This window comes from Puma concolor, chromosome A1 (assembly GCF_028749965.1).
Source record: "Puma concolor isolate L17-30 chromosome A1, mPumCon1.1.hap2, whole genome shotgun sequence".
Lineage (NCBI taxonomy): Eukaryota > Metazoa > Chordata > Mammalia > Carnivora > Felidae > Puma > Puma concolor.
Window position 1 is genome coordinate 59516908 of NC_141667.1, and position 15183 is coordinate 59532090.

The window sequence follows — 15183 nt, forward strand, 5'->3', positions numbered from 1 at the left end:
ACATGTAGCCAGGTTGAAACCAATGTTCTGATATGAGGTTGCGTGTTGTTTGTCTACGTGTGCATTCATCTATCTGTGGTGGTTTCTACTATGAAAGAGAGACTGGGCCACCCAAATTGGTAGCCAGCCTCCAATTAAGGCTCTCCCATACTTTTATATTCCAAGGAGTAGAGGACCTTGGCCACAGAGAGGGCACTACTAAACAGAACGCTCTGGGGAGGGTTCATCCAGGTGTGCCCTTGCTGCTGGTCAAGGGCCAGCATCTCAGCCAGCCCTTTGGCGGGAGATCCTACCTGGAGCTCAGCATCACACCTGCCAGCCTTGCCTGCCAGCTTCAGTGAGCACTCAGCGCATCTGTGCTGTCACCTCTGAGAGAGTGGTTTTCACCTTTGGTGGCACACTGGCATATTTGGGGAGCTTTGCAAATCACCACTGCCTCATCCCCACCCCCAGAGATTCTGATCTAATTGATCCAGGGGTGGGGCTTGGGTATCAGGAGTGTTAAAATTCCCCCCAGGTGATTCTAATTGTGTCAGTCAAGGTTTCTCAGCCACGTCTGTCTGGGGACAGACACCTGGGGAAACTTTCACAAGTGTCAGTGCCTGGGTCCCACTCATGGAAATTCTGATATAAATGTTCTGGCGCAGGGTTCAGGGTTTTTTGTGTTTTTGCTGTTTTGTAGCTCCTCAGCTGATTCTAATATACTGCCAGGACCCAAAATTACTGGATGAAGTACCAACATTTTTTAAAGCAATTTTGCTGAGAATCTGGGGGAAAAGGCACTTTCATAGGCTGTTTGTGAGAATAAGAATTGGTACAACCTTTCGAAAGGTAGTCCCTGTATTAAGAAGTATATCTTGCAGAATTAATCATACAAGTTCACACAAGTATTTTTTTTAACAGTTGTCGCTGCAACATTGTTTGTAATAGCAAAAAAACTTAAAACAATCCAAATATTTCCCAGTAGAAGTCTGGGAAGCCACTAATACCCTACCATAAATACAGCCTAATCCCATTCCATGGAATACTATGCAACCATTTAAATGATCAAGGTAAATAAAAAATTAAAAAATAAATAAAAACAGTAATAAAACTAAAAAAAAAGAATAAACAAAAAGACTTGAGGTAAATCTTCACCCAATAAGGAAGGATGAACAAGATCTATCATTTGCAGATGAAAGCAAATTACAGACCAGTATATATAACATGGGGCCATGTTGCATTAAAAATAAGTTTCTGTATACAGACACATATGTATCAACAAACAGGTTTATGTGTAATTAGAGGGCAGTATCTTTTAGTGTGTGAGACTCCTAGCAGCAGTTACCTGTAGGGAGTAGGATTAGAGACATGGAAACTCTCACTTGTTTTATAAATTTGCGGTAGTAGAATTATGAGATTTTCCTTTTTTGTATTTTTCCCCAAAAGTGTAAACTTTAAAAATTTACATATTTTAGAAAACATCTCCAGCCTGGCCATGATCAGCTGTATCTTCTGTGGGCTCTGTCAGCTGGATGTCTGAGGCTAACGCTTGGGCACTCAGGAGTCCCTGACTCTGAGGGCATCCATATCTACTGATGGGACATAGGACCCAGCTTTATAAAATGCTCCCCCCTTTTTATTTTTTTATTTATTATTATTATTATTTGTGTTTATTTTTGAGAAAGACAGAGCGTGAGCGGAGGAGGGGCAGAGAGGGAGGGAGACACAGAATCTGAAGCAGGCTCCAGGCTCTGAGCTGTCAGCACAAAGCTCGACACAGGGCTCGAACTCACAAACCACGAGATCGTGACCTGAGTCGAAGTCAGATGCTTAACCAACTGAACCACCCAGGCGCCCCAAATGCTCCCCTTTTTAATCTTTTCTTGTAAATATTCCTCCTCCTTTCCTGGTGGAAGGGTTGCAGAGCTTTCCTTATGAGAAACAATCTTGTGGCTCCTGCCAGCAATCTGTAGACTTTGTTTTCTTTCCCAGAAAAAGGGAGGAGGAAGAGTTTAAAGAATTGCTATTCACAATTAAAAAACTGGCCCCAGTAAATAGTTTGGGCTTTACTCTCACCAACGTTTGTTTACTTTACCTGGGCAGAAGTGCTTTATAGCTTCCTAGAAGCAGGGTAAGCAGGACCTGTTACCCTCTTTAACAATTACAGAGGTAGATGCAGAAAGGTTAAGCAACCTGCCCATTGTAACACAGCAGTTACTGGTAGGGACAGTAACTTGGCCCTGCTGCTTCTGTGATCATCCTCCCTATACCTTCTTTCTTTCATTGGAAATGCTCATTTGGTGAATGAGGAATGGGAGCTATCGGCCCTACAAAAGGAGGCACAAACTCAAATTCCCCAGGAGTCAGACCCATGACATAAATGAATGAAGCAGACCAGCAGACTGATGGAGTACTTGGGTCTGTGGCAAACTGTGGACTCAGCATGGCCAGATCTTCTGAAAAAAACAGAGATCAGGATTGTAATGTTTACATCTCCCTGTTTTTATATACCAGTAACCAACTTAAAATTAATAAAACACTTTCAGTTAAGCAGAACCTGTCCACTGGCTGGATTCACCACATGACCATGATTATACAGTTTCTGGTGTGTTTTGCCCCCCAACCCCACCCACCAGTGGGGAGATGGCTGAAGGGTTGGCAGCTGAGGGGCATCGATTCCTTGACATTGCTTTGATATCTTCCATGTCTGTTCAGCTGTTAGCTATCCCTTTTTTTTTCTTAATGTCTATCTTGGGGCACCTGAGTGGCTTGCTTGGTTAAGCGTCCAACTCTTGGTTTTGGCTTAGCTGATGATCTCACAGTTGGTGAGTTCAAGCCCTGCATCGGGCTCTGTGCTGATAACCTCTAGCCTGCTTAGATTCTCTTTGTCTTCTCTCTCTCTGCCCCTCCTGCTCTCTCTCTCTCTTTCTGTCTCAAAATAAATAAATTAGCTTTAAAAATTTTTTTGTTTTTGTTTTTCTAATAGGTAGTAAATTTTTTTCTTTTTTTCTTAATATGAAATTTATTGTCAAATTGGTTTCCATACAACTCCCAGTGCTCATCCCAACAAGTGTCCTCCTCAATGCCCATCACCCACTTTCCCCTCCCTCCCACCCCCTATCAACCCTCAGTTTATTCTCAGTTTTTAAGTCTCTTATGGTTTGGCTTCTCCCCTCTCTGTAACTTTTTTTTTCCCCTTCCCCTCCCCCATGGTCTTTTGTTAAGTTTCTTAGGATCCACATAAGAGTGAAAACATGGTATCTTTCTCTGTATGACTTATTTCACTTAGCATAACACTCTCCAGTTCCATCCACGTTGCTACAAAAGGCCATATTTCATTCTTTCTCATTGCCAAATAGTATTCCATTGTACATATAAAAAAATTATTGTTTTTTTGGATTTTGACCTTTTTTCGAATGATCACTATACATATTTATTGCATTTTTTTAAAAGAATGAAGAAATATCGTACCACCAAGACATATCTACTGCTGATAATTTGCTAAGCGTTCTCCTAATGCTTTTGAGAATGTACATATTGTTTCAATAAATACAGCATTATTCAGTTTTGCCCCCTGCACCTCCACTCACTTATACGTAATAGGCCTCTTTCTGTTTCATTCGCATTTCTTTGAAGACACTATCTTTGGTGGCTGTGGCAGCGTGTTGTGTAAATATAGCAGACTTGACCAGTTATTTTCCATGTGACCTTGAGCAAGGTATTTAATCTGTGCCTAGATTTTCTCTTTCATGTAGTGGGGGTTATAACAAAATCTACTTTTAGGGTTAGTGTGAGGATTGAAGGGGCAAAGAGATGTACAGTAGTTAGAACAGTGCTTGGCATAGAGTAGATGTTATATTAGCGCTTGTTATCCTTTTCATCACTATTATCACAGTTTGGTACAAAGGCATCTTTGCCTGAATTTTTTATTACACTTGGTAATAAATTATTGTGGGGGAATTACTGGTTAATACTATGGGGGAATTATTGGTCACAGGGTGTTCACATTTCAAGGCTCTTAATGTGCATCGTCGGATAGTCCTCTTCTAAATCTGTTACTAATTTACATTTCCAGCAGGCAATGGGTCCCTATTTTTCATAGCCTCTAAAATATTTTTGTTTTCTTTTTCTTCACTCTTTACCAAAACTGATGACCGTAAGGATCTGTAATATCCTTGAGCCTCTGTCTAGATTAGAACTCAAACCTGGTCCTTCTCCTTGCTGTTCTGAGACAGACTGGCTTTGGGTATGGAAATTAATTCTGGTTTATATTGTTTTTGTTGCCTTAACCCAAATGGAGAGTCTCTGTTGCTTAACAGGTAAGTTTAATGCATCCGCTTTTATCATGATACTCTGTTTACTGTATTCGCTGTTTTCTGGTAGTGCATCCCACAGGCCACCGACCCAACATGTCTTGGTGAGGTGCTGACCTAGGGTCTCTGGGGTCTGTTCCAGAAACCACTCAGATCGAGGACCCCCGGGTGCAATGGCGGCAGGAGCAGGAGCACATGCTGAAGGATTACCTGGTGGTGGCCCAGGAGGCCTTGAGCGCGCAGAAGGAGATCTACCAGGTGAAGCAACAGCGCCTAGAGCTCGCACAGCAGGAGTATCAGCAGCTGCACGCCGTCTGGGAGCACAAGCTGGGCTCCCAGGTCAGCTGTGAGTACCTCCCGCCACCAGCGCCCGCACCCCTGCACGATGGCGGGAAGGACTGCACCCAGTCCTGTCTGGCTTGCCTTTCAGTGCTTCTCAGATCTGCCAGTTTTCTTCCATCTCTGCTTCTCGTGCAAACCACCATCCTCTCCGAAGCCCTTCTGCTTCTGCCTTGCAGTGATTCATATGCCTCTTTCATTCCATGCCTTTCATTCGTCTGCAGTCATCTCAGACTATCAGCCAGCTTACAGACCTCCTCATTTAAAGCCCTTCTAAGGCTAGAGGATGTGGGGTGTAGGGAGTTCTTCTTCAATGGAGAGAGCTTGAAGTTGGGAGGATGAAAATGGTCTGGAGATGGACAGTGGTGGTGGTTGCACAACACTGTAAATGTACTTAATGCCCCTGAACTGGACACTTAAAAATGAATTTTACGCTATGTATATTTCACCACAATTTAAACAAAAAACCTTCAGTGGCTTCCCATCGTTCCTTCCACAGCCTCCACTGCCCTTTGTGGTCAGGCTCCTGCAGCCACCCCAGCCTCGTCTCATGCGGCCACTTGCTGCACTCCATTCCTCGTTCACTGGGCTCCAGAGCCCCCCACTCTGCTCCCCTAGCCTGCCCTGCACCTTTCCACCTTGGCACTTTTGCACTTGCTGCACCCCTGCCTAGGATGCTCTTCTGTCTGTTTGCATAGCTGGTTCCCTCTTACCCTTCTGGTCTCACCCTTCCAGTCCCATTCTTCCTGTCATCTCCTCTGAGAGGCTCGCTTCTGACAGCTCCATCAACAGACTCCCTTCCCCAGTGTTAGCATTTGTAATGGATCTCTGTTTATTTTCTTCATTGCATGTGTCACAAGACATCTGCTTACATGTCTGTATTACGTCCAGTGGCATGTTAACTCTGTAAGGGCGGGGCTCCTGTCTCCCTGGTTCGCACTGGTATCTTCAGGAGAATAGGCATGCCAAGGCCCCAGTCCTTCATTCCCAGTGCAGTACCAGACCAGTACCTGTTCAGGAGCCTACTTACATTTGCCAGTGTGTTGGGGTTTTTTGTCTTTTACCACTATTTCTAATAACCAGCCCTGCCCCATGTTTTTTGAGTGCTTGGTACATGTCAGGCTGAAAATGCTATTTCACTGAATCCTCATAATAATCCTGTGGATGAGGACAGTTAATATCCCCTGTAATAGGGAAGGAAACAGGTTAGCGGAGTTGATGACATGCCCAGGGTCTTAGAGCTGGTGAGAGCAGCAGTAAGTTGTAAATCCATCCCATCTGCCCCTCCAGCATCCTCAGTGTGGGCGAAGGGGCCAGCACTAGGCCGTGCTGTTAGGTTGACATAGCTTGGCTGCGTCACTGGATACTTCTCCTGTGTGAAGCCCTCATTTTGAAAAGTTCAGTCCGCCTTGGGGACAGAACTTGCCCAGTTACTCACTTTCCCAGCCCTGCCCTTTTCCCTGGCGACTCAAGCAAATCCCCAGAGTCTCAGATTATGGAAAAGAACTATATTATACTTATTACCTTTTTCTAGGTCAAGTAATGTCCTAGAGACTGTCATGAGCGTTTTAGCACTTAATCTGTTTTAGGCAGCTCAGGCTGCCACAACAGAATCTCAGAGACTAGGTGGCTTAAACAACAGAAATATATTTTCCCATAGTTCTGGAGCTTGAAGTCCAAGATCAGGGTGTCAGCATGGTCTGGTTCTAGTGAGAGCCCTCTTTCTGGCTGGCAGATGGCTGCCTTCTCACTGTGTCATCACATAGCAGAGAGGGAGACAGAGAGCACAGTCTCTTCTTGTACAGTCACTAATCCCATCATGAAAGCCCCACCCTCGTGACCTCATCTAAACCTAATCACCTCCCAAAGACCTTTCTTCAGATACCATCCCATTGGGGGTTAGGGCTTCAACATATGGATTGGGGGCAGGGAGGAGGGAATTCAATCTATAGCATCATCCTTGCTACAGTCCTGGCAGGGAGATATTATTGTCCCTAGTGAAGCTCAGATTTGAAGAGGTGGGGTGATTTTGTTTTCTCCTGAAGCCCTGCAGTCTGAGAAGTGACAAGTGTGTATAAAAATGAACCTTCGTATTTTGGGGGACAGGATGCTTACATGGACCCAAAGTATCACTCCACAAATCAGTTATGAATTTCAGAAGGTAAAGTATATTTTCACATGGAAAGAACTGCAGCTACCGCCTTACACAGGTGTAAAATTAGCATCACCGTAAGGAGACGAACTGACATCGTGTGCTTTCTGATGTGATGCAGTAAGAACATTGTGGAGGATTCTTGACAAAAATATTTACCATCCATCAAATCATCAAGAAACAGCCAGACAGCTCCATAATGTGAAATGTCCTACAAGATAATTGGCCTGGACTCTTCGAGGGGGGAAAAGTGTGAAAAACTAGAAAGAGGGGAAACTCTTCTATACTTAACAACAACAACAAAAACCAATGGAGGCATAAACCAGATTAAATGTTTGCACCCTGGTTAGACCCTGGGTTGAGGTTGCAGGCGGCGGGGTGGGAGGGTGAGGAGGAAGCAGCCATAACAGACATTCTCAGATATTTGGAAGATTGTCTTAATTGTGATCATCATATTGTGGCTATGTAGGAGAATGTCCTTGTTCTTAAGACATGCATGTGGCATCATGTCTACAGCTTAATTTCAAAAAAGATCTAGCAGGAAAAAAAAACAATATAACTATGCCATCAGTCTCAGTAAGCTGATCAGTAGCTGCCAATGACATGTTGGTGGTTTTGAATAGAGGACAGGTTTGCATTTTTTGGCCACCCACCATTTTCAGTAATCATTCATTGAGGGCTTTCTATGAACCAGGCGTCTCAGTGAGAGGAAGAATTGGAGTGGAGGGAGGGATAGATAGAACAAATGTGGGGAAATGTTAAAAATTGGTGGACCTAGGAAAAGAAGGGTATATTAATATTATATTAGTCTTTCAAATTTGCTATACATTTAGTTTCCAAAATAAAAAGTCAAGGTGGGGAAAAGAGCCAAATGGGCAGGAATGATATATTTCCACAGAGAAGCCTGATGGTAGGAGATGACCATCACTGGACTTTGAGGTCAGAGGGCCTGAGTTTGAATCTCCACTGTTACTGTGTCCTCTTGGAGAACATACTTCACCTCTTTATGTGTATGATCCCTTCTGTTTAAATATAAAATGTTATGGTACCTTCCTCTCCTGGGTCCATGTCAGAGTTTCTCAACCTCAGTACTACTGACATTGGAGGCCAGCTAAATCTTCACTGTAGGGACTGTCCTATATATTGTGGGTTGTTGAGCAGCACTTCTGGTCTCTACCCACTAGATGCTAATAGTACCCCCTACCGCAGGCTATAACAACCAAAAATGTCTCCAGACATTGCCAAATATACTCTAGGGGGATGCAAAATTCTCCCAGTTTAAAACCACTGGTATCAGTAAACCAGTACCCTTAGAATATGTTATTGGCTCAACATTCTTCTTAAATACTTTACATAATATTTTGAGAGTATGAACTCGAGCTAGACTGCCTGGGTTCACATCCAGGATATGCCATTTACTAGCTGTGTAACTTTGCCCAAGTTATATGCTACTTCTCTCTGCCTCAAATTCTTCTATAAAATTGACATAAAAATGGTATCACCTTAGGGCACCTGGGTGGCTCGGTCGGTTAAGTGTCGACTTCAGCTCAGATCATGATCTTACAGTTTGTAAGTTCAATCCCCACATCAGGTTCTGTGCTGACAGCTCAGAGCCTGGAGCCTGCTTCAGATTCTATGTCTCCCTCTCTGTCTGCCCTTCACCTGCTCTCGCTCTCTCTCTCTCTTTCTCTCAAAAATAAATAAACATTTAAAAAAATAATGTATCACCTTCATTGGGGTGTTATGAGACTTAAATTAGTTAACAGATGTAAAGTACTTGGAAAAGTACTTGTCATATTCTTAAGCTCAATAAATAATAACAATTGTTTGATATTATTAATTTACTGGCATTGAAATGACAAAAGATTTTAACAGATCCCTGGAACTAATAAGAATAAATACATGATTAGTGGTAGGAAATAATGATGCAGTCTTATCATATGACTCCATCACGTTCAAAGGCACCACTGGTTTGAATGTTAAAGAACTTCCACCTAAAGTGACTGAGGTCATCTCTGGTAACCAGATCTGAGATCCAAACCATCCAGGAATTGGGGCGTCCCCAGCCTAAGCATCCCAGTTAAAAAGACATGACCCTTCCTCCTCATGACTTTCTATGGGTTTTAAAACCAGCTTTGTCTTCCAAGTCAAGCTCTCCAACATGTTGATAGACTGGTAAGGTCACATGCCTTGTTTCTAATTCAGATGGCTTGCCTGAGCTTGTGAGAGTTTTGCCACCTGGCCTTGGCTGAGGTGGGGCCTGGCCACAGGTGGAGTCCTGGGGGTGGAGGCTTTGTCAGCACCTCTGGTGCAGTCTCTGGCTCCATGGGGAAAGAGAAGAGAACTAATATTTATTGTGCACCTGTTATATTCCTGCAGGGCAATGTGATGGGCATTCCACATCCATTATTTAAAGTAACCTTCCCCTCCCAACTATCCTGCAAGTATTGTTTCTTTTTTACATATCAGGGAACTGAGGCCCAGAGAGGGGAAGGAGCTTCTTCAAGGTCACACTAGTAAAAAGTGGCAGAGCCTTTATACCCAGGAGTATCTAACCTCAAAAACATTTCTCTTGGGGCACCTGGGTGGCTCAGTCGGTTAAGCATCCAACTTTGGCTCAGGTCATGATCTCGCAGTCCATGAGTTTGAGTCCCACATCGGGCTCTGTGCTGACATCTCAGAGCCTGGAGTCTGCTTCACATTCTGTGTCTCCATCTCTTTCTGCCCCTTCCCCACTCATACTCTGTCTCTCTCTGTCTCAGAAATAAATAAAAACATTAAAAAAAATTTTTTTTTTAATTTTCTCTTAATTTAATACAAGTCATCAGTCAAATTCTAAGGTTCTTGTGTTACATTTGGGTTCTCCCATCCTCTGAAAGATGAGAACTCAGGATAACTGGGTTCTTTGGGCCCTCACCATGTTCCTTCCTCTTTCTAGGCCTTGGTTTCCCATTTGAAAAAGCAATCATTGGGAACCTTGTAGTTAAAAATGCCAGTTGAACCACCTACCTGATTTCCCTCACTCCTGAAACCAAAAAAATGCAAAATAAGAGATTTCCTTTTTAAGGAGTACATGCACAAAGACAGGGAGACTGGGAGAAAAAAGAGTGACAATAAGATGTGGAAGCTTGAAAGCAGATGGGCAGGTGACAACCTATCTGATAGTCCTGAGAAAAGAGAATACAAGCTGATCGTGAGGAAAACCAGCACTCTGGTCTACGTAGATCACTGGCAAAAGTCGTGGGAATTGGAATCCTCAGCTGTCCTTGGGAATGTAAGTCAAGTTTGAGGAGGCCCTGAAATAAAGAGGATTGGGTAAAAGCTGTTTTAGGAAAAGGACAAGCAAATCTCTTCCCCAAATCATACAGCCCATCTCCAACCTGGCAGGATACAAGGTGGGGTGCACCACACTGAAAACACAGTGATTAAGTGAACTCGGACCCATAGGATTTGAGATCCCAGCTCACATGTACCACTTGGTCCCCAGAATGGTGCCAGGCTATTACCACCCAGGCTGGATAGTAGCAGAGTCTAGGGAATCTGACCAGATAAAAGAGATGTAAAGACATTGAGCATTTCTGGATGAAACAGTCCAGCCAAAGCATGTACCATATAAGCCACAGTCAACAAACCTCACTCCATTCTGCTTTTTTTTTTTTAATTTTTTCTAATGTTTATTTCTGAGACAGAGACACAGCATGAGTGGAGGAAGGGCAGAGAGAGAGAGGGAGACACAGAATCCGAAGCAGGCTCCAGGCTCTGAGCTGTCAGCACAGAGCCCGACGCGGGGCTCAAACTCACAAACCATGAGATCATGACCTGAGCCAAAGTTGGTCGCTCATCTGACTAAGCCACCCAGGTGCCCCTCCATTCTGCTTTTGGAGCAGACAACTGAGATTCCAGACACCTGAGCAAAGCCTCTGACATGCAAAATAGAGATGAAAACAAACCCTTGGTGATGGGGAGGCCTTGTGGGAACAGGGAGTATACGTGGAGAAAACATCAAGAGAAGCTACACACCCATGAAACAAGAACAAGATGCTATATTTTATTTTATTTTTTTATTTTTTTTTTAATGTTTATTTATTTTTGAGACAGAGAGAGAGACAGAGCATGAACGGGGGAGGGGCCGAGAGAGAGGGAGACACAGAATCGGAAACAGGCTCCAGGCTCTGAGCCATCAGCCCAGAGCCCGACACGGGGCTCGAACTCACAGACCGCGAGATCGTGACCTGAGCTGAAGTCGGACGCCCAACCGACTGCGCCACCCAGGCGCCACAAGAGATGCTATATTTTATAGAAAGGAACATTAAGAGAACACAAAAGAACCTTTAGAAATTAAAATGCTATAGCAGAAATGTAAAATCCGTAGGAAGATTGGAAAGTAAGCCTGAAGAAATCTTCTAAAAAATCAGAGCAAAAATACAATGAGATGGAAAAGAAGAGAGGGGGAAAAAAAACAAAGTAGAGCACCAGGCCAGGAAACCTATCAGAATAATGAAAAGTTCCAGAGGAAACAGAGAAGAAGAAGCATCAGGTAAAATAATTTCAGAAGAATTTCCCAGAACAGTTGGAAGAGAGTTCTTAGATTGAAAGGGCTTAGTGAGCACAATGCATGAAAGTCCACTCACACCAAGACATACCTTTGTACCGCTTCAAACATGGAACGATCCAAGATCCTGAAAGCGTTCAGAGAGAAAAACCAGGCCACACAAAAATTATCAGAGCTCAGAGTAGCTCAACAGTAACACTAGAAACCTAGAACAATGGAGCCATGACTTCAAATTTTTAAGGAAAATCACTTACAACCTAGAATTCTATATCCTGCAAAACTACCTTTAATCAACTATAGGGTAGAACAAAGGTATTTTTAGACATTCATGATTTCAAAAGCTTCTTTCCTTTGTGGCCTCCTCCTTGGGAAGCTGCTGGTGTTCTACTGAAATGAGCTGGTAGGAGGGGAAGACATGGTGTTTAGGAAAGAGGAGAGAGTCAGGAAGGGCATCTCAGGATGCCGGCAGCACAGAGAGCAACCAGCTCACGCCAAAGCAGGCACGTGCCTGGGCCAGGCAGAGCCAAAGGGCAGAAACCAGCAGGACGCAGGCGGGCCTGGACCCTGTGAGGGGAGATTCAGATAACTGGCAGAGCGTGAGGTTGAATCTGTGATCAGTTTGTAGAAAGTGAGCAAGCATAAAAATGACAATTATTAACTCTAGGAAAAACAAACCCAAAAAAATGTGCCGGAAAAGAAAAGTAAGCAAAGTCAGCTACATGCCTCTGGCCCGAGTTGTGTTTACAGAGTGAAAGTAATGCAAACACTGAAGATGGCTTTCACCAAGATTATGCTGTCTCCGAGGATGGGGAGCTGGGAGGGGTGCACATGTACCATGTCAGGCCTGGAGAAGGGTGGGAAGCTAACTCCCTGTCCTCCAGAGAGGTAAGTAAGTACATAATGCCTAAAACAAAAATAACTTGCTGCCTCTTGGTAATCAAGAAATTAGCTGAACACATTGAAATGATTCCCTTTTCAGGAGTGAGGGATAGGGACCTGGGGAATGTTCTCTTTTTATAACAAACCTTGTACTATGTTGGACTGTTAAACTTGTGGTCATCTGTAACTTGAAAAAAAGCTTACAAATCAAAAGCTATAAAAAGGTGGGCATTTAAAGTCACCCTGTGAGGTCCTGTTCGAATATAAAATTCCTTTGTTGGAGGGATAGTGAGGGGATAGTGGCACAAGGGGAAGGAGGTCAATGACCTTTTTCTTGATTGTGGTGCTTATTGGCTGAGTGTGTTTCTTTTGTGAAAATTCATCAAGCTGCACACATGATTTGTGCACCTTTCCACATGCATTTTTTACTTATGTAAAATGTTTACTTAAGAAATGATAACAGGCAGGATGCCTGGGTGGCTCAGTCAGTTAAGTGTTTTTGACTCTTGATCTCAGCTCAGGTCATGATCTCACAGTTCATGGGATCAAACCCTGTATCAGTGTGGAGGCGCTTGGGATTCTCTCTCTCTCTCTCTCTCTCTCTCTCTCTCTCTCTCTCTCCCCCCCCCCCCCCCAGCTCACTCCCATGCTCTTGCTCTCTCTCAAAATAAATAAACTTAAAAAAAAAATGGTAACAGACTACATCCCATTTTAACAGCTTTGGATACAAATAGTGCACTTCACGGTGGTACTCCAAAGCATAAGAATCTAAGCCCCCAGTGGCTCAGTTGGTGGGAGTCCGTTCTTTTTTTTTTTTTAATAGGAATAAAATCAAGCCTCTCCTTTTTTTTTTTTCATTAACTTTTAAAAATATTTATTTTTGAAAGAGAGAGCAAGCAGGGGAGGGGCAGAGAGAGGGAGACAGAGGATCTAAAGCAGACTCTGTACTGACAGCAGAGAGCCCAACGTGGGGCTCGAACTTACGAACCACAAGCTCATGACCTGAGCCGAAGTCAGATGCTCAACCGACTGAACCACCCAGGTGCCCCAGGAGTCTGTCCTTTTTTGGGTTCCCTTCCCTCCAAGATTTTTGAGCATGTCCAAGGAGCACACCCACTTTCCACAGATCAGCACTGGTGTTTCTGGTCCCCACAGTCATGCTCTCCCTGTTAGGGTAGGTCTTACAGTTCTTCATGGGTTCTCCCAGGCTGCTAACACTCTCTCGTTTACAGTTCCCTGTGGTGTAGACCCAAGTCCAGTGGCACAGCCTGGTTAGTAGAGTGGTTGACAGGATGGGGTGCTCATAGAATGGACACCCCCTTTTGAGTGTATCCCCATCTTTTTTCTTCACCAGTGACTCTTTTCATCATGTTCTTACAATTAATCAGTGGGTAACAAATATTAATGACCTTAAAATTTTGTTGAAAAAAGACTGTCAGGGGGAAATTGCTTAAATCACTGCCTCCAGCTATGTATCCAGCCAAATCCCACCCTGAAATCCCTAAGTTCAGCAAACATCAGAGGAATTAGAATGCAGGAAATGAAAGCTTCCAGTTGGAAACAAACATGTGATTCTGAAGTCCCTATTCCAAGCTGACAATGGGGACTGCAAGGTCTTCCCCACCCATCCAGATGTTCCCACCACCCATCTCTTCTGGTAAAGCCTCCTCCTCCTCATCATCATCACTGTAAACTGGGCACAAAGGCAACACCGCCTATCATCTTTACTGTTATTATGCAGACAGTTTTATTTCCCTTCTCCGGAACTTTTCAGTGTTCCATTTTAACTCGTGCATAACCAGAAGGCCCTACCTCCCAACAATGGAAATTGCCACCAGTCTCTGTCCTCAGGAAACTCCAGGCCCCAGCAGTTGATCTCACTGTGCACGTGCACACATAGTGTCCAGAAGACACTAGGTGGGATGTGAGGGGTGGGGGGCGGGGGGGTAGGAAATGATGGAATTGCACACCTGGTTGGGATTAAGGCCCCAGGGGAGAAGCTCTTCTCTGGCCTCCATACTAAGAACCCCTATCCTTTTCGTGAAGAGTGGGGTTGTGTTTATATTAAGGACACCATGAATTGTACATTGGGCCCCTTTCCCTCTTCACATCACCAGTTAGGAAGCTCAGAGCCAGGTTTGTGGTGTCTGGTAAGGAAGGGGACCCTCCATGTTTGCATGAGCCCTAACTAACCTCACACCTGTGGATGTGATTCCTCATTCTTGTCTTCCCTTCGTCTCATGTCCTTACTTCAAATGTATTTTACTCTGTTATGTTCATTTTTGTAAGCCTTAAAATATCTTTTCAAGACATAAATACTATTTTAAAATTTTTTAAATGCAGTAATTACAACTACATAACAACTGTGGATAATCAAAGTAACTTTGAGAAAAGAGAATTGAATTAGGGTGGTGGGGTTATGGGTAATTTATTTTCCCTTAAAAATGTACATTAAGGGGGCACCTGGGTGACTCAGTTGGTTAAGCGCTTCTTGATAACTCTTGACATCCGTTCAGGTCATGATCTCAGGGTTGTGGGATTGAGCCCCACCTTGGGCTCTGCACTGAGCATGGAGTTCTCTCCCTCTCCCCTGCTTGCATGCTCTCAAGTAAATTTTTTTAAAGTACATTAATATTGTAGAGTACAATAAATAATACTTTTAGTTATTTTTCTGATTATAAAAATGTATTCCTCTTAGTGTGGAAAATAAAAATACAAAGATGAAAATTGGTCTTATGTATCATCCATATCTCTACATATCAACATTATCTTTTTGGTATATTTCTTTCTGTGCTTTTTCTAGATGCATATGTGTATATATATGTTTGTTAACTGTGTATATTTAACAAATTTAAGTTACTCTTTATGGCTTTTTATAAACTACTGTTTTCAGGTGGCAGTAAGTTTTGGACATTTTCCCTTGTTCAGAATTCCTGCGTACAATTGTTTTAAATCACGTTAAGTTG

At 43.4% G+C, this 15183-nt stretch overlaps 1 protein-coding gene across 4 annotated transcripts in view; it reads left to right on the plus strand.

Annotated features, from left to right (window-relative positions):
* The window catches only part of WWC1 (WW and C2 domain containing 1), a 155814-nt gene that overhangs the window by 80824 nt on the left and 59807 nt on the right, over window positions 1–15183 (plus strand). For 2 of the 4 annotated variants that reach the window (XM_086711614.1, XM_086711676.1), the window contains exon 3: window positions 4438–4641. In XM_086711614.1, the coding sequence (XP_086567740.1) occupies window positions 4438–4641 (204 nt within the window). Of the gene's footprint in view, window positions 1–4437; window positions 4642–12202; window positions 12224–15183 lie in introns of those variants that run through there. The other 2 variants (XM_086711747.1, XM_086711801.1) reach the window with 2 other exon arrangements.